This window comes from Sciurus carolinensis, chromosome 2 (genome assembly GCF_902686445.1).
Source record: "Sciurus carolinensis chromosome 2, mSciCar1.2, whole genome shotgun sequence".
NCBI lineage: Eukaryota > Metazoa > Chordata > Mammalia > Rodentia > Sciuridae > Sciurus > Sciurus carolinensis.
In genome coordinates this window covers 81,493,789-81,512,264 of record NC_062214.1, presented here as the reverse complement: position 1 = coordinate 81,512,264, position 18,476 = coordinate 81,493,789, and the positions used below count along the sequence as shown (strand labels likewise).

At 51.7% G+C, this 18,476-nt stretch overlaps 1 protein-coding gene across 1 annotated transcript; it reads left to right on the top strand.

Annotated features, from left to right (window-relative positions):
* Positions 1 to 6,405: 6,405 nt before the first annotated feature.
* Lman1l (lectin, mannose binding 1 like) lies at positions 6,406 to 17,868 on the top strand. The gene is made up of 13 exons (XM_047539274.1): positions 6,406 to 6,586; positions 8,850 to 9,004; positions 9,117 to 9,224; positions 9,327 to 9,385; positions 10,779 to 10,881; positions 11,264 to 11,384; positions 12,490 to 12,545; positions 13,111 to 13,243; positions 13,537 to 13,688; positions 14,710 to 14,777; positions 15,632 to 15,755; positions 16,393 to 16,520; positions 17,599 to 17,868. Exons 1-13 carry the CDS (start codon positions 6,406 to 6,408, stop codon positions 17,726 to 17,728), a joined length of 1,518 nt encoding a protein of 505 aa, XP_047395230.1. The 3' UTR covers positions 17,729 to 17,868.
* Positions 17,869 to 18,476: the final 608 nt, after the last annotated feature.

Genomic DNA, 18,476 nt, shown 5'->3' with positions numbered 1-18,476 from the left:
TGAGCAAAAGCAAACCCTGTGGACTTCATGTTTCAAAAGACAAATAATCACGTGTAGTAACAAATATCAATGCTATGAAAGAAACCCCTAACATGGGAATCTTCTGTGTAGATCAAGGAGTGCTTCCTGGAAGAAGCATTTAAGATCAGAAGGACGAGCAGGAGCACAGGTGGTGGTGAGCAGCACACCAGGGAGAGCCGTTGAGACTAGAGAGGACAGCTTGTTTGGACTCTCCATGAAGACGTGTGAAGATGCTATACAGACAGCCTAGGGCTGAAAAATGGAGTTGGAGAAGTGAATCTGTAGCCAGAACGTGGCTTTTACCAAGTCAAGAGCCATGGGAAGCCAGTAACGGGCTTTGAGCAGGACAGGAGAGTGACATGTCAAATTGTAGTTTTAAAATGATCACCCTTGGCTGGGTGTGGTGGCCTGTAATCTCAGCAATTTGGGATGTTGAGACAGGAGGATCACAAGTTTGAAACCAGCCTGGGCAGCTTAGTGAGACCCTGTCTCAAAATAATACAAAGAGAATGGTGGGAGGTATATGGACCAGAGAGCTGTAAGGGGTAAAATTGATCAATCTTGGTAATGGATTCTGTATAAGGGTGAAGAGATACCTGACTTTACCCTGATGATTAGATGCAGAGAGCGTAGGTGCCAGGCACCTGCTGAGCAAGGGAACCAGGAGCTCATGCTTAAGAGGAAGTGTCAGTTCTGTTAAAGGTATATTGAGTTTTAAGTGCCTTTGAAATTGCCAAGAGGCGGGGTGTGATGACCCACACCTGTAATCCCAGTGACTTGGGAGGCTGAGGCAGAAAGATCACAAGTTCCAGGCCAGCCCCAGCAATTTAGCCAGACTTGTCTCAAAATATAAAAAGTTTGGCTGAAGATGTAGCTCAATGGTTCAATCCCCAGTACCGGGGGGCGGGAGGTGGGGAAGAAGAAGAACAAAGAAAGAAAACTGTTAAGGTGTTGAGTAAGTTATTAGAACCCAGACACTAAAGAAAGAAATTTTGAGTTATCAGCTGATAGATTTAACATGAAACCATGTTAAATGGGCAAGTATGAGGTTACTGTGGGAGGACACAGAAGAGAAAAAGTCCAAGATCAATCCTTTTATTTTTTTTTTGGTGTTGGGGATCAGGCAAGCACTCTACCAACTGAGCTATCTCCCCAACCCTAAGATCAATCCTTGAGGGACTCTTATCATTGGAAAATAAAAATGAAGAAATTGGCCACACGGGTACAGAGAGCAGCCCCCAAATAGGAGGAAGCAGGAGAGGGCTGCATCATAGGCCAAGGGAGAAACCAGAGTGTGGCCCCCAGGGTCCCGGCTTCCCAAGAGACATGGAAATGGAGGCTGAGTTCCTGCTGGTTTTAACCACAAGGAAGTCATTGTTAGCCTTAGCAGTATCTGTCTTTGGTAGGGACCAGTTCCAGATTGCAATGGCTAGAAGGTACAAGCAATCAGAGGTCAACAATTTTCTGAGGAATTTAACTCTAATGGAGAGGAAGGAGAGGTTGAAAGAGGAGGATATGGAGAAGTTTTTTATGAGGGCAAAGGCTTCAGCAAATTTGACTACAAGTGGGAAGGACATTGACTTCTAGATCATGTCTGAATCCTGAAAGGGAGCTGAAGATACAAAGGGGAGGAAATGGCAGGGGAACCTTCCTTAGAGCAACGGATGGGAGGCTGGGCCCAGAGCACAGGGAGAGAAGGTCTGGGAGGGGAAAGGGATAGTCCCTCTGAAATTGAAGAGTAGGAGAGAGTTCACACAGAGAGTTCACAGAGAAATGCTTAACAACCAAACCCAGGGCAGGGGGTGGGGTGGGGAACTCTGTTTTAGAGCATTTGTGACACCTACGGGATGAGTATTCTCTCCATGGCCAGTTTCAGCCTACCAACTGACTTCACTAAATGGGGGTGGGTGGAGATTTTCAGAGCTCTCATTAGCTAGTTCAAGTCAACTAGGGCCCGGAACCCTGTAACAGTGCCTGTGTGAAGGGGTAGGGCCCAGCTGATGGGGTCCTGAGTGAAAGCAGGCCCAGCAGCTGAATGTTCCCATTCTTCTTCCACCTGATAGCATGTCCCCATTCATTCATTAGTCCTTTTTCAACCACACACACACAGTCTCATTTACTAGGTTGGCCCTCTTTCTCATCTCCCTTCTGCTCTGTGCTGGCTGCTGGCTCCTTGTAGGTGAGTGGACATCTTTAGGAGCTCATGGACAAATTGGGGAGCCCTCTTCTCCAGACTCTCAACTTGGTGCCCAGAAATCTGGTGGGGTGATACCTGCTCCCTGATACCAGCACCAGCTAGTGAGACAAGCAATGGGAGGTGCCAGGCAGCTTCTCGGACACTGGGAGGGCAGGCAGGGACAGCAAAGGCATTCCTGGCAAAAGAAGGGCGGTGCTTGGGGCAAAGCTGGTGAGGTGCTTCAGTGTAAGTGGGCTCAGGTGCCAAAGGGTGTGGTTTGGGAGCGAGTGAGGCTGAAGCAGGGTCCAGACCCCACTTGGCTTAGCAGGTCAAAAGAGGGGCTCGACTCCATGCAAAGATGATGAGGAGCTGTTGAAGGCTTTAGGACAGAGGAATGATGTGATCAGATCTGCATTTTAGGAAGATGACACTGACCTGGAGGAGGTCCAGGTTGTAGGTGGAGATGAAAACGGTAGGGAGGCTGCAGCAAGGTTGGAGGGTGATTAGTGGTGGCCTGGGCTGCAGAAACAGTGTAGAGAGGAAGGTAAATCCAGCTGGCTTTTTTTTTTCGTGTGTGTATGTGTGTGTGTGTATGTGTCGTATTAGGGATTGAACCCAGGGCACTTTTCCACTGAGCTACATTTCCTGCCTGTTTTATTCTAAGACAGGTTCTCACTAAGTTGCTTAGGGCCTCACTAAATTTTGGGGGCTGCTCTTGAACTTGTGATCCTCCTGCCTCAGCCTCCCCAGTAGCTGGGATTACAGTTGTCGCTACCACACGTGGACCCCAGCCCTTTTTATTTTTTTATTTTGAGATAGGGTCTTGCTAAATTACCAAGATTGACCTTGAACTTGGGATTCTCCTGCCTTAGCCTCCTGAGTTGCTAGGGTTACAGGCTCAGCTGGCATTTTACTGAGCTGAGCACTCATTCTGCCAGGTCTTGGTTTGTATTACCTCCTGGAACTCTCTAGAAACCCTTGGAGGCATACACTATTATTTTTTTTTTTTTTTTTTTTTTTGGTACCAGAGATTGAACCCAGGTGCACTTAAACACTGAGCCACATCCCCAGTACTTTTAAAATTTTTTTTATCTTGAGAAGGAGTCTCACTAATTGCTTAGGGCCTTGCTAAGTTGCTGAGAATGGCTTAGAACTTGTGATCCTCTTGCCTCAGTCTCTTGAGCTGCTGGGATTATAAGTGTGCCCCACTGTACCCAACTCTGGTATATACTGTTACTGTCCCCACATTACAAACAAGGAAACTCAGGCTCAGAGAAATTGAGGGACATGGTGACACAGTCTAAGCATGGCAAGAGCAAACTTAAGGGGATGAGGCAGGAAGGATCTGGGGGAATTCCTTTTACCTTTTGGACTGATGAGGGGTGAGACCCAGAGGAGGCTGGGTAGGGGCTAATGAAGAGAAATTCAGTTTGGACATGATATTGGGAGAGTCTTAGTGACAATCAAGCAGAGATATCCCCTGCAGAGAGACAGAGAGACATTCTTTCAGGGCCAGTTGCTCCAGGGAGAGAGGCTGCACTGCTAGTAGGGATTTAGGAATCAAGAATACAGTGAAGTGCTGGAAGCTGTGGGTCTAGATAAGCTGGGCCAGGGAGCATATGGAGAATGAGGAAGGAAAGGAGCCCTGAGGAGCCCCAATTTAGGGGGCTGGGAAAAAACAGCTAAGGGAGCAACCCAGGCAGGGGAGAAGCAGGTGAGCAAGGCAGGGGCCTCAGAGCACAGGAAAGGGAGGCCTCACCAACATAGAGATGTTGGGGTGGGGGACACGGGCAACCCTGAATATTGCAGAGGTTGGGTTGAGAAGAGCCCACTAGGTCCAGACATCAGGCCCCATTGCTCAGGCCTTGCTAGAGCAATTCTTATAGAGCACAGGGCAGGGGCTGGAAAGATGGAGTGAGGACCAGGAAGAAAGGACGGGTCAGGATCCACATTTCCAAAACTTGGTTGACTGTGAAGGCCAGGGGGAGAGAGCAAGCAAAGGTGTTGAGGGCTTAGTGTTGAGAAAGGGCTTCTTTTAGCACATCCTGAAACTGTCCGTTTACAACCATGACTTCAGTTAATTTCTAGAGCTTTAGGAACTGAGTGCTACTGGGCACTTACAAAACCCAGCAAAACTTCAGCTATCCAGCGCTGCAGAGGCAGCTCAGATGTGCAGTGCATGTCTAGCACATGTGTAGCCCTGGGTCCCATCCCCAGCATTGAAGAAAAAACAAATTATGGTTCTTAACTGCTCAGAAGACTAAGGCAGGAGGATCACAAGTTTGAAGCCAGCCTAAGCCACTTAGACCCTGACTCAAAGTAAAATGGGCCAGGGATGTGGCTCGGTGGTAGAGGTAGAGCACTGCCTAGTATGCCCAAGGTCCCGGGTTCAGTCCCCAGTGCCACAAAGGGAAAGGAAGAAACAAAGAAAGACTTCAGCTATCCAGAATGCTTGGCTAATGAATGACTCTGGAAAATCAGCCTTTATTTGAACAAAATACTCAAAGTATAAGGTTTCCTTACCTTTAAAAAAAATTTTTTTTATCACAGAAATAGTGAAACAAAAAAATAGGCTGGGGGTGTAGCTCAGTGGTAGAGTGTACCCTCAGCATTTGTGAGGGCCTGGGTTCCATCAGCAGCACCACAAAAAAATAAGTAGAAAATAGAACAGTATAATAAACCCCAAATTCCTATCATTTAACTTCAACAGTTAACTCAAGGTCAGTTCTGTGTTGTCTACACTCCATCTGCTCTTCTCAGATTCTGGAATATCTTGGAGCAAATCACACATTATATGAATCCATTCATAAACCTTTAGTATGTTTCTCTGAAAGATAAAATACTTTTTTTTAGTGCTGGGAACTGAACCCAGGGCCTCATGCATGCTAAGCCCCAGCCCTTTTCATTTTTCTTTTTATATTGAGATAGGATCTAAGTTGCCCAGGTTGACTCTCTGGACTCCTTTTGCCTCAGCCTCCTAAGAAGCTGGGATTATAGGTGTGCACCACAAGGTCTGGCTGAGACATATGGTATTTAAAAAACATAAGCACAGCCCACTACAGTGATGCATGCCTGTAATCTCAGCAACTCAGGAGTCCGGGGCAGGAGGATCACAAATTCAAAGCAGCAACTTAGCAAGGTCCTGTCTCAAAAAATAAAAAATAAAAATGGCTGGAGATATGGCTCAGTAGTTAAGTACCCCTTGGTTCAATCCCCAGTAACGTAAAAAAAAAAAAAAAAAAAAAGCACAATATTTCTCCAAAATTTAATGATAATTGCTTAATAATCAAACTTCCATTGTCCAAATTTTCTCAATTGTTTTGTTTTTTTTTTCCATTTGGTAGATTAAAATTAGGCTTCAAACAAGGTCTATCTATACATTGCATTTATTTACTCAGTCTCTGAAGACTCCCTTTTTTTTTTAACCTTTATATTATTTATTTATTTATATACGGTGCTGAGAATCAAACCCAGTGCCCCACACGTGCCAGACAAGTGCTCTACCACTGAGCCACAACCCCATCCCTGAAGACTTCCTTTCTTTGTTCATGTAATTGTCGAAGACACCAGGGTGTTGGGCAGGGTGAGTTTTCAGAAATTCAGGAGAGAGCTGAGCAGTGCAGCTAAAGAGGAGGTTAGGGGAGGCTGAGGAGGAGTGTGGGAAGGTGATGGATGGATGGCCAGAGAGTCAAGACATCCATGTGCAATTAAATAGGCAGGATGCAGGTTCGACACAGTGGCCCACACCTGTAATCCCAACAGCTCAGGAGGCTGGGGCCCCTAAATTCAATCCCCTGTATCCCCCCCCAAAAAAAGGGGCAGGATGCAGAGGATAGTCCTGCCCCAACAGGGAGGACAGGCCAGGCTGCTGAAAGGTAGGGCTTGTCCTCCTGCATCCCTGAGCAACCCTTTCCACCAGCTGCTGGGGCAGAAGGAAGGTGAAAATATGGTCCCAGCCAAGGGAGCAGGGGCAGAGCTCAGGTTGGCGAGAGGTCATCTCCTCCACAGGCTGGAGGTGAAGGAGGGCTGGGACCTGAGATCAGGCTTAGAAGGAACAGGATGTCTCTGTTGGGGAGGGAGGAAGAAGACAGTGCCAAAACCCAGGTCCTGGCCAGTCCCCAGCTCCACCCTACCTGGCCTTGGTCCAGGAGCCCCTCCCTGGCCTTCCAGCCATCATCCACCCTGGCACCCGGACACTGGCTCCCTTCATGATGCTGAGGGTCCATGATTCAGTTCGTTTGCTCTACCTTCTCCTGTTCCTGCTCCTGGTCCTCCACAGCTCTGAGGGGGGCCAACCCCCTTGGCGCAGGTTTGAGTACAAGCTCAGCTTCAAAGGCCCAAGGCTGGCATTGCCTGGGGTTGGAATACCCTTCTGGAGCCATCATGGAGGTGAGGAAGAGGTGGGGAGCAGCCACACCCGGGATCCCTGGGAGTGCTGGAGAGCTGGAACTAGGTGGGGAGTGTGTCTGCCAATGCTTCTGTCCAGGGTGGGACCAGGCTGGGGCCAGGCTGGGGTAGACAGTGCCGGGACCCCAGACCCCTCCCAGGCTAGTTTCCTGCTCTACCTGCCGTAATTCTATCCCTACCCACCAGCCTGTTTCTCCTCTTTGCCGTCTCTACTGTATAACTACTCTCTTGTCTCTCCTTAGACCCCTCATCTTCCTTTGCCTCTTGGAACTGTAAACACACACACACACACACACACACACACATGCGCACGCACACTCATATTCTTAAGTCCAAGACACAGAGAAACAAAGCACCTTGGACCAGCACAAGCTTATTCTGTCTAGGATTCATCCCGCTGGGTCATGACTGTCCACAAGAACTGGGGAGCTACCTGGGGTACACATCTTCATGTCCAACTATTTTGCCAGAGCAAGCACCAGCCCTTCCTTGTATGTGTGTTGGGGATGGAAGCAAACCTGAGAACATCTTACCCCACAGGTCTGTATGTAGGGCCTTCCAAACCCAGGACTGTTACAAAGAGTCTGTCTTCTACCTGATTTTGTTCTCAAAAAGGTTTGTGATGACTAAGAACTATAAAATACAAATGAGCTTAATTTAGGAATAAGTAAGAAAGACACAGTGAGAATGGGGCAGGAAATAAGTTTAGGAATGTGGCTTGTTTCCAAAACATACAAGGTCTGTTTAGCCATAGATTTAGTTCATAGTTTCCTGGCAGGCAAAGCAAAGACAGCAAGCAGATGGCTATGTATTTCTGTCTATGAGATATAAGTTCTGGAAAATGGCACAATTGCTGACTGAGGCCCTTCAAGATGATAAAGCCTGCTGGTAGGGTCTTTGTTCCAGTCTTCCTCACAGAGGCATAAGAGGTAAACAAAGGAGCGGGTTCTTTGTCTCAGCATCAATCCAGGCCCTACCTCAGGGTCAGGATGGTAGGGTTGGTACAATGCTCTCTGCTCTGGGTCTTGCCAAGTCTGGGGTGACACAGATTATGTAAGGGAACAGAGGCACATTTTCTGAGATCACCCAGTATTATGCTTGTGGCTTCTTCATTCATTCATTCACCTTTTATGGAACTCCTACTCCCACGCTCCTCCATGTTCAGCCCAATCAGGCTCAAGGAGCCCATGGTCTAGGACAAGGTCCACAGACACTCCACAGAAGGCTGAGCACGTAAGTGTAGTAGATAGCAGACAACCCTCGTCTCCTCCAAGTCACTTCGAGGCGGCGGCAGCTTCCAGGGGCCCTGGGACTTGCAGCCTTGAGGCGTCTGCACCTCCCTGCCCCCCATCCCTGGCCTTTGCAGAGCAAACAGGCTGGATTAGCAGCCCTTGGAAAGTCCTGGCAGGGTTTGGGCCTTGGGCCAGGTTCCAGGCTGGCAGGCCAGAGGGCGGGGGAGACAGCTGGAGCGGGACCTCTGACTTCCCTTCCCCCTAGTTCTTACCAAGTCTACCTCAGTTTCTCTCCTTTTTGAGCTCTCCTGTCCTATAGGTCCCCACTAGCCCCAGGGACGATTCTCACACTAGCTCCATCCTGCTCCCACCCTCACTGTCCTGAGGGCCAGCACCCACCTCTACCCACCCCTCCTGCTTTCAATCTTCCTCATCTTGGAAGGAACCAGGTCTCCCCCACCACACACTGAAGCCCCATTCAGCCACACTGGAGTGTCCTCTGAGCTTCCACAGTCTGCCATCCTGAGCCTCTCGTGGCTACTCTCTCACAAGGTGCTCTCCCGTGCTCTGTGGTTTCAGGCTGTCCCCCTGATCTCACGAGTCCTTCATTTCCTCATCTGACAACACAAGTCTCTCTCATGGTGGTAAAATCTTGTACTTTGAAGTCAGATCAAACTGAATTCCAATCTGCTTAGTTCCTTAACTTTTCTGAGCCTCAGTTTTCTCATCTGTGTAATGGGGTCTCATGGAAACAGACGACACAGGCTCGCAGCGAGGCTGAAGTGAGAACACAGGTAGTTTTCCCACCCTGGGCACCATCCCCTCCTTCTGTGCTGGGTTGTGGTTCCCCCTTCTTCATTTGGCTCCTGCATTGGTCCAATGGGCCCCTGATTTAATGGCAGGTCGTGGTGTGACCTCCTTCTCCTGCCAGGGTCTGGCTCCAGTCAATAATACAGAAAGCTGGGGGATGAGACAGTAGCAGGCCCAGGCCCTTGAGCTTCCCTGCTCCACAGACACCATCCTGGGCCTGGAGGAAGTGCGGCTAGTGCCATCCATGCGGAACCAGAATGGCGCCGTGTGGAGCAAGACTTCTGTCCTCTTCCCTGCTTGGGAGGTGGAGATGCAGATGAGGGTGACTGGGCCGGGCCACCGGGGAGCCCGGGGTATGGTGAGTAGCTACCACCCAGGCCTAATGGAGGGGCGAACTGGGGAGGAAGGTAATGAGTCCTGGGTTCCAGTGTCCTTCAGAGACCCTGAGCTGAGGGTCTGGGGACCTGCAGGCTGTATGGTATACCCAGGACAGGGGCCAAGTTGGCTCTGTCTTTGGGGGACTGGCATCATGGGATGGCATCGGGATCTTCTTTGACTCCTCGGCCGAGGATACCCAGGTGAGTAACCACCTCCTGCCTGCCCATGCCCTCACCCTCCTTCCTGCCCATGCCCTCACCCTCCTTCCTGCACCCGCGGCTCAGGCTGTCACTCCCATGCAGAACAGCCCTGCCATCCGTGTTCTGGCCAGCGACGGGGACGTCCCTTATGAGTCAATTGGGTAAGAGGCTGTAGGGACTAACCTGCCCCCACCCCTGGGCTGGGAGGGCTCAGCCATCACCCACACTGTCCTCCTGTGCCCCTGCCCCAGGCAGCCCCACTCCCCAGAGCTGCCACCATGCTGACTCTCTCACTTAGCCCATGGCTGCGTCCTGGGACTCCTCCCATGGGGTCTCAGCTGTGCCTCCAGTGGTCCCAGAACCAGAGTACTTGCTCTTTCTGGGAACTGCCCCACAGAGTTCTCAAGTCATTCAACCCAATAATCCCAGGTGAAATCCCTAGTCGCCAACCCCCTTGATAAGTGGGGACTGTTAGGTAAGGACACAGAGGCCCAGAGAGGTGAAATGACTTATTGAGGTCACACAGCTGTGTGCAGAGCTAAGACTGGAGTACTGACTGGCCCACGGAGGGTCCACACCCTTCCCTGCACCAGCTGAGTCTTCCCTTTCTCCCCAATGACGTGGCCCGCTGGCCTCCGTGGCCCAGCTGCCTCCTCAGTGGCTGGGCCGGTTTGTCGGTGTCTCTTAGCAAACATCAGCTCATAACAATTAGAATAATTGCTTACATTTATGGAGCTGAGCTTACTGTACGCCAGGCAGAGTGCCCAAGCACTTGACATTCATTCTTAGTTATCCTCATAGCATTGTTATGAGGTACTTGCAATTATCCTCTTCATTTTACTGACAGGAACGCCAGGGTATGGGGAGGTGAGGTAACTTGCCCAAGGTCACACAGCTGGGAGTGCAGACCCAGGGAGCTGTTCTGGGGCTCCTTCTCCCCAGCTCTGTGCTGCTTCCCTCTCCTATGAAGGTGACAATGACATGCTCTGGTATGAGCTGCCCACAGTGTCTGTGCACCCGTGTGCCCCGAGAAACTCAGGGCTCATCACTCTTCTCCTAACTCCCCAAAGCCTGTTGTGTCACCCCTGTGGGGAGGTGAGCTGGTCATATTGTCCTTGGTCATTAGGACATGCCCCATGCTATCTGTCCTGCTTGGTCCGAGCCTTTGTAGAAGAGAGGGGGGAAAAGCATCCCCAGAGTCATGGGACAATGGGTGAGGTAATGGGTTGGGGGGACAAAGGTCAGAAACCCCACAGTTGGTCCAAGCCTCTGGCCCTCTGGAGAAGGGCCACAGGGAGGCCCCTGACTCCTTCCGTAAACTCCAAGTCCCAACATTCTGCCAGGTGGAACCTGCTTTCCTATCCCTCTTTCTTCTCCTAAGGAGGCAGAGTACAGCAAGGGAGACTCAAGCTAGACAACAAGGACACGCCTCCTACCAGCTCACCCACTGGGGAGGGGGGAGTCAACACAAACCTTGGCAGAGTGACTACTGGAGTGCCCTCGTTGGTTAGGCCTAGGGTCTTATGTGGCCTGGCTAGATTCCAGCTCTCACAGGGATGGAGTCAGCCACCGGGTACTGGGCTCCTGTCACCGGGACTTCCGGAACCGGCCATATCCCATCAGAACACGGATCACCTACTGGGGGCAGAGGCTGCGTGTGAGTCACCCTCCTGCTTACAGGGGTCCTTTGCTGACAGATTACAGGGCTCCAAGTTAGAGTTGCTGTGTGGGGGTACCCGTGGCTCCAACAGATGCATGACTGTGATACCACACAGGGTCCCTGCCACTCATGTGGGGTTCCTGGCACATCCCATGTGGGATCCTCCACCCATTTATAGAATCCTAACAGTTGCCCAGAGAACAAGCACATAAGTGTTCACAGGAAACCAGAGTGCAGGTCACCTTCATGTCATTTAGATCCCAAGCCCTGTGGCTGTCTACCCTCCTTCAGGACCAGGGTAGCCAGAGTCAGAGGTGGGGATGATTCCCTACTGCTGGGGCAGGGAACTGGAGGAAGCTCATGCCCTCGTGCCCTTCAGGTATCCTTGAGCACTGGCCTCACTCCCAGTGACCCAGATGAAGTCTGTGTTGATGTGGGGTCCGTGCTGTTGGCCCCTGGAGGCTTCTTTGGGATCTCTGCAGCCACCAGCACCCTGGCAGGTGAGGACCCCACTGGGCAGGTGAGAGCAGAGGGATAGGTTCGTTTTCTGTGTGTAATGCTGGGGTCGAACCCAGGGCCTTGCCAGTGCTAGGGACATGCTCTACCATGGAGCCCCAGCCCCTGTCACAGGGCCCGGGACTGTGTGTGATGAATCATCCTTAGCATACCTTCTAAAGAGCTGTGTGGGGTCAACCACTTCCTCACCATGTGACCTCGGCAAGTCACGAGCCCTCTCTGGGCCTCCATTACCATCTGGAGGTCACATCTGCCTTGCAGGGTTACTGAAACTCTCAAATGGGATAAAACATGAGAAGCTCTTATTCCAGTATTGTGCCCACCCCCACCATGCAATGGGGCAGGTAAAAGGAGGATAGCTACAGGGGACATTTAGGGAAATAGAGCAGAGGGATGTGATGCAATGGGGAGTCCATGAGGGGTCTGTGGCTGGAAAGCAGGCTGCAATTAGAGCATGGGAGTCCTTGAATGGCAGGACTCTGGTCTTTATTTTATTATTTTGGTACAGGGAATTGAACCCAGAGGCACTTAACCCCTGAGCCACATCCCCAGTCCTTTTTTGAATTTTATTTAGACAGGGTTTTGCTAAGTTGCTTAGGGTCTTGCTAAATTGCTGAGACTGGCTTTGATCGCATGATCCTCCTGCCTTAGCCTCCTGAGACACCAGGAGGACCCAGCAGGACTTTGGTCTTTAGACTGGGCACTGGGGAGCCCTGGAAGGTTTCTGAGGAGGACAGCGATGTGGTCAGAGCCATGCTGGGGAAGCAGCCTCTGCATGGCTGCTGCTGCCAAAAGCTCTGGGATCTGAGGGTGTCCCTTGGTCTGCTGCCATGGCTCCAGCCCAGGATGCTTTGGGATTGTCCAGTATTCCCACTCACAGGGGCCCAGCTGTGTACGGTTCACCCTCACAGCCCATCTGCTTGTCTGACCCTCACACCTTTTTTATGAAGTGAGCAAGACAAAGCTGCCCAGTCACCCGGATCTCTTGCCTCCCTGGGATGTAACGGAGCCTGAGGGCAGAGTGAGGCCTGAATGAGCAGGCTGCCGGGCGGAGGGATTTTATGTCACCTTCATCTATCCCTCTTCCAGATGACCATGATGTCCTGTCATTTCTGACTTTCAGCCTGAGCGAGCCGGGTCCAGAGGTGATATCAGCCCTGGCCTGCCTCTGAGAGGCAGCCCAGGGACCCTCCCCTCCCCAGAGGCTTCTGCCCATGTCATGGTGCCCTTAGACTCGCAATTTCGGCACTTATCCTCACCTGTTCTCTGAGTTCAACTCAGGACAGGCCTTGAGCTGGGCATTGCTGGGGGGTCTCTGTCCTCCAGACCTCCCAGGCTGGTGGGTGGGGATAAGGTGTGATATGAGAGCTCAGGGTGATCCGTGCTGGCTTTCAAAAGGCACCAGGGCTGTGGGAGCACGAGGAGGGGTGTGAGCTAGCCAGGGGGTCAGGGAAGGCCGCCTGGAGGAGACGAGCTTAGAGGAGCTGTGGGTACACAGGCCTGAGGTTGCAGCAGCGAGGGCAGGAGGTGGAGGCAGAGCTCAGAGGGCTGGAAACTGCAGGGCTTGATGGCTGAGCGAAGAACCCCCCAGGCTGGGGTGAATATTTGGTCAAGGAGGGAAGCTGGGCTCATGGGGGTCCTGTGGGAAGGCTCCCCTCACTTTTGGATCTCCCATAGGTTTGGGGTTTAATCTCTTGTTTTCCTCCTCAGGTTCCTGCTCAGCCCTTCCTGGAGATGGAGCAGCTCCGCCTGACAAGGCAGCTGGAACAGCTGCAGGCCAGGCTGGCCCTGGGCACCAGGGTGGACATAATACCACAGCCAAACTCAAAAGCCCAGGAAGAGGGTAGGGATCCAGTGAGTGAGCAGGTGGGGCAGTGACCCATTTGAGTGTCAGGATCCTATGTCCTTAGAACCAGGAGTCCTTTAACCAATGGGGAAAAGGAGGTCTGAGGAAGCCATAGCTAAGCTGAACCTGGGCCCATGTGTCCTATCCTAACCCCACCACCCAGACATATTCTCCAAGGGAGAGTCTTGGAGGCATCAGGCACATCCTTTGATGCTCTTCAAGAAGTTCCCCTAGGTAGGGTCCTTTCCCCACCCCAATGGCTACCCACCCAGCTCTGCCCTTATCCCCAGGAGAAAGGCTCTTTGACCTGGAGGAGACACTGGGCAGACACAGCCAGATCCTACAGAACCTCCAGGCTCTCTCTGAGCAGTTGGCCCAGGCTAAGATGCAATGGAAGAAGCAGCTGGGGTCCCTAGGCCAGGCCAGGCCTAATGGAGGCTGGGTGAGTGGCCCCTTGGGCATCCCAGTCTCCACCTGTGGTCCCGAAAGAGGGAAAGAGCTACAGTCGGGAGGGCTGGGGTTAAAGACGGCAGGTCACAGGGTGGGGCAGGCCAACATGCACTGGGACATCTCTACATAAGCAAAAGCCTATAAAACCACAGAGCTGGGGCTGGGGACAGGAGATTCCAGGAATTTGGTTCGGGGTCTATAGACCAATGACAGAAATAGACGAGGTGATAATTAGCATGTAGCTTCACGGTGACTTGCCTGGGGCTTGATTAATGCTCAGTTGCATGGGAACCCTCCTTTCACCTTCACTGTCCCTCCTGGTTCCTCCCCCGGGGAGTCATACCCCAAGGCACTGCCCAGCCTGGGGGACCTGAGAGCTAAACCCAGCCGGCGGCATTAGATGCAGAGAAGAGGAGGCCAGCAGCACTTGCAGGCTTTGCTGGGTTATAAAGGCTCAAGATTTTAATCTTGTGTCCTCAAGCCACAGCAGCTTAGGCTGGGTTGCTGGAGTGGGACAGAGGGGAGGGGGTCCACACTCTAAGGCCAGTCCCCTCTGATCCTACCTCCAGTTCCTGGACCCTTCCTGAAAGACTCTGTTCACCCCCAAGAAGGGCAGCCACCTCTCCTGGTCACTCTGCAGGACAGGGACCCAAGCACTGGATGTTAACCAGCACTGGCCCCCAGCTTAGGTCATACCCTGGGATAAGGGTGGGAAGAGAGGACTGGGCTAAACTTTAGAGAGGAAGAACCATTTTTAGAAATGGAAGGAGCTTGAGAAAGTCCAGGGATGACCCTATTGGAGGAAACAAGTACCTTTAGGGAGAAGGGGTTTGAGATCAGGAGGGAAGACTTCAGAAGCCCAGGTGGACAGCAGTCAGGTAACCCCAAATGAGCCCTGGTAAACTGGTAAGGCCTCTGGAAGGAGGAGAGCTGCAGTATTCCTGGGGAAGGTGGGCTTTGAGGGGAGGACAGTTGTGTCCTGGACCCTAGATAAGAGGCTGGCCCTCCGGCAGGACTCTGCCAAGATCAGCACCCTGCTCTATGGACAGCAGACTTTGCTCCAGGCCCTGCAAGAGATGAGGTAAGGGACAGAGTGAGGGAGGAGCTGGAAGGAGGGAAGAGAAGCCCCTCTACCAACTTTGCAGTTCCTCTCTGGGTCCTTCCTTCCTTTCATTACTTTCTGAACACCCAGCACAGAGTTTGGCAATGAGAGGGGCTGGAGGTGAAGTTAGGTTTGCTGAATCGACCTCAATTTAATTGAATGAAGTTTCAAGTTTTGAAAATCCTAGTTTAAAAACAACTATCCTGGGAGAAGCCCACCATGAAGGACACCATGAGGCATTCCCACCCCTGGGAGAGTTAGTAAATCTGAGCTTTCCTCCAGTGATAGTTTATGGAAGGAACAAAGGTTCTGATGGATATTCTTGGAGGGAGCACAGCTAAGATCAGGCCAGTGGGTGAGACAGTCCTGAGTTCATTTTTGCCCCCCTCCGCCCCTCCCAGCATCCTGTCTGGGGCACTCAGGCCTGTGGAGATACCCATATACTCCTAAAAGTGGGGAGACCACCTGGATGCCATGGATGCTCTATCTAAAGCCTGCTTCCCTCACCCCACATCCAGATACCTGGGGTGGTACAAGAAAAGAGGGAGAGAAGCTAAATTCCCTGGGGTCTGGAGGTGAAAGGAGGAGCCCAAGGAGCCTCAGGTTGAGAAAGATGGCTTTAGGGAGATCTTGTCTGAGCGAGAACTACCTCAAGATCTAGGCAAAAGGTTTGGAGTGAAAAGACCAGCCCCCAAGAAGAGCCCCTATGAATGGGGCCTATTCCCCACCCAGGCACTGCCCTGAGAATTATGGAAATAATTAGGAAACTTGGGTACAACCAGAAGGGGTAATTCATCATCTCCCTTGGTTTCTACTCCACACATACACACCAGGAATGCAGCTGCCCACATGGCCTCAGGAGCCCAGGTCTTCTATCTGCCCATGGGCACCAAACATCATTTCTTAGAGCTGGACCAGATCGTGAGCCTCCTGCATAAGAGCCTTCGGGACTCAGTGGTAAAGGAAAAGTAGTGGGTAGCATGGGGGCCCCAGTCCTGAGGTCTAGTCTCTGTCACCCTTCTTCCAACACTTCTCCAGTCCCAGGTGTATCCTGCCTCTGACCTCCCTCCCAGGAGGGCATGCATACAGGCGTGTGGGTATACCAATTTCATCTCCCAAACCCTCTCTGCTTTCTGGGGAGTCCCACAGACTCTCAGCACCAGCAGAGCCCTGGAGACCCCCTAGTCCAACCTCCTCAACCACCAGAAGGGAAATGGGGTGGGCTGTGCCCAAGATCATTCTGAGTTTAATGGTAGAGGCTCTCTTTGCTGTGCCCCTGTCCCTTCTTGCTCTTTCCCTTGTCCTCACTCTCACCTTGTCTTTGTTCTCCACTTCTTCTATCTGATCTCTTAAGCCTTTGGCCTTCTGATGATCTCAGGATCCAGGTCTTCCCAGATTTTCCCATAGATGGAGCCATCAGAGAAGGGGTGGGGGAGGAAACTTCGCATACTGCCCCTCCTCCAGATTCCCCGGATGAGAGCCAGTATGCCCCAAACCTGGGGAGATAAACAGGGCTCAAGTACAGCAGATTCCAGGTACCCTCCCTCCTTCTGGGTTAGAAGCTGATCTAGGACCTCAGACTTTCCCCTTTCAGAAAGCAGCAGTCAAGCCCCCTCGCCCACCTGGCTGGTGCCCAGGATCCTTCACGTGTCTGCGGCCCGGCATCTTCCTGTTCTTTCTCCTTATCCAGACTGTTGGCTTTTTCTGCTATGTGAATCTCAGGTGGGTCTTTCCACGAGCAGCACTTCCCACCCGACCATGCATCACTTGGTTCTGGGTTACATCTATTCAATTTGCAAGAGGGGTACTGAGGCCCAGAGGGGATGGCCCAGTCCTCCAGATGGCAAGGACAGAACACATGCTCAACCCCATTCTTTCACCAGGCACAGACCACCTGCTCAATCCCCAGCCCCATCTGGTCCTGCCCTCACAGAGCTCATGCTAGAGTGAGAAACTGATAAGCAACCAGTAGTCACACCCTATATGATTGGTGCTATAAATGGCAGGAAGCTCAGGAACTACAGGAAGTGCAGGAGAAAGTACTTGACAGAGCTTGAGGAGATCAGGCATTTGGCCTGGAAAGGACATTTGATAAGGGTCATCAAAGTGACGAGGAGTTGACTAGTGACTAGGTGGGGGATGTCACTACTTCTGCTCGGTGGGTGTTTGCTGAACAAATGAGCACCATTTAGAGATGTGGATATGCTGAGAGTCTTGGGAAGGGGACTGATGGTCCTTGCAGGGGGAATGTCAAGACAAGATTAGTGTGGGCTGGGATGGCCCTGGAGGAGGAATGAAGTGTGTTGAGCTTTAAAAAGCACAAAATGGAAGTGATCACAAATTTCCTGGTTTACAGGAGGGCAGTGGTAGCAATAAACTATCCAGATGGTCCTTAAATGCCAAGGGGAAATGAGCACTTTATGTGACATGCTAAGGGAGCCATAGAAGATCTCAGAGCAAGAAAGGCTGTGGTGCAGTGAGTTTAGGAAGGCAATTGTGAATCTTGGTTTCAAAAGCCCAGAAAGGGCCAGGTGCAGTGGTGCACACCTGTAATGCACACAACTCAGGAGGCTGAAGCAGAAGGATTGCAAGTTCAAAGCCAGCCTCAGCAACTTAGCAAAGCCCTAATAAATTTAGCAAGACTCTGTATCAAATTTAAAAAGAAAACAAACAAACGAACAAACAAACAAACAAACAAACATAATAAAGGGTTGGGGATGTGGCTCAATCACTGGTCAAAAAAAAAAAAAAAAAATCCTAGAAGGGAAAGAGCCAAGTAACCATTTTCTCTCTGCAGCAGGCAGGAGCTGGACAAGAGGCTTCAGGAGTGTTTGTCCACAGGAAACCTTCCTTTGGGTGCTGTACCACACATCCCTAGGGTGCTGGGAACTCTGAGGAGGCAGCCCCTCTCCCCCAGCATGCATGCCTGACCCACTTCAAAGTCACTTCTCTCTAGGAAGCAGGTGGCATCTGGGGTAGGCAGAGGTCTTGGCCAGGATCCTCTTCCTCTGGGTGCCCGGCTATTGCCCACACCTTAACTTTTGGTGAGCCCCACCTTATTAAAGGTGACTTCCCTCCCCCTGCATGTGTTGATATGCTCCTTTATCTCCTAATCTCTCTGATGGCTTCTACTCCTTTGAGAAGGTAACCTGACATGGGCTCCAAGCAAGCAAGCAAGCAGTCCAAGGGTTCAATCACCCAAAGACCTTCCCTACAGTCCTTCCCTCTGGACCAGGGAAAGAGAGGGCGTAACAACTGCGTATAATTCTGTCCCCAGATTCACCCAGAACAAGGAGCGGTGTCTCCCAGTTGTCCCTCCTGGCCCAGCCCTGCCAGCATTACCAAACAATTCTCTCCCTCTCCAATCCCCCGCAGCTCTGGGGACAGCAGGGCAGGCACGTGACGGAGGAACTCTGAGAGGGGAACTCATGGATCCATAACTGGGATTCCTGCTCACGCTCTGGGGTCTCCCTCCCTTCCCAGTCCCAAACTCCGGGGTCAGCAAGTTGTGCGGTTGTGGGGTTGGGGGAAGAAAGATGGGGTGGGGTTTTCCTGCTTGCTGCTGCTTGGATCTCCCTGCTGAAATCCTATCAGTGACCCAGGAGGGGAGTAAGTTGGAGGAGGTTAGGAAGCAGGATACGAATCAGCGCAACCCCTCTCCCGGGAGGAGCGACCCCA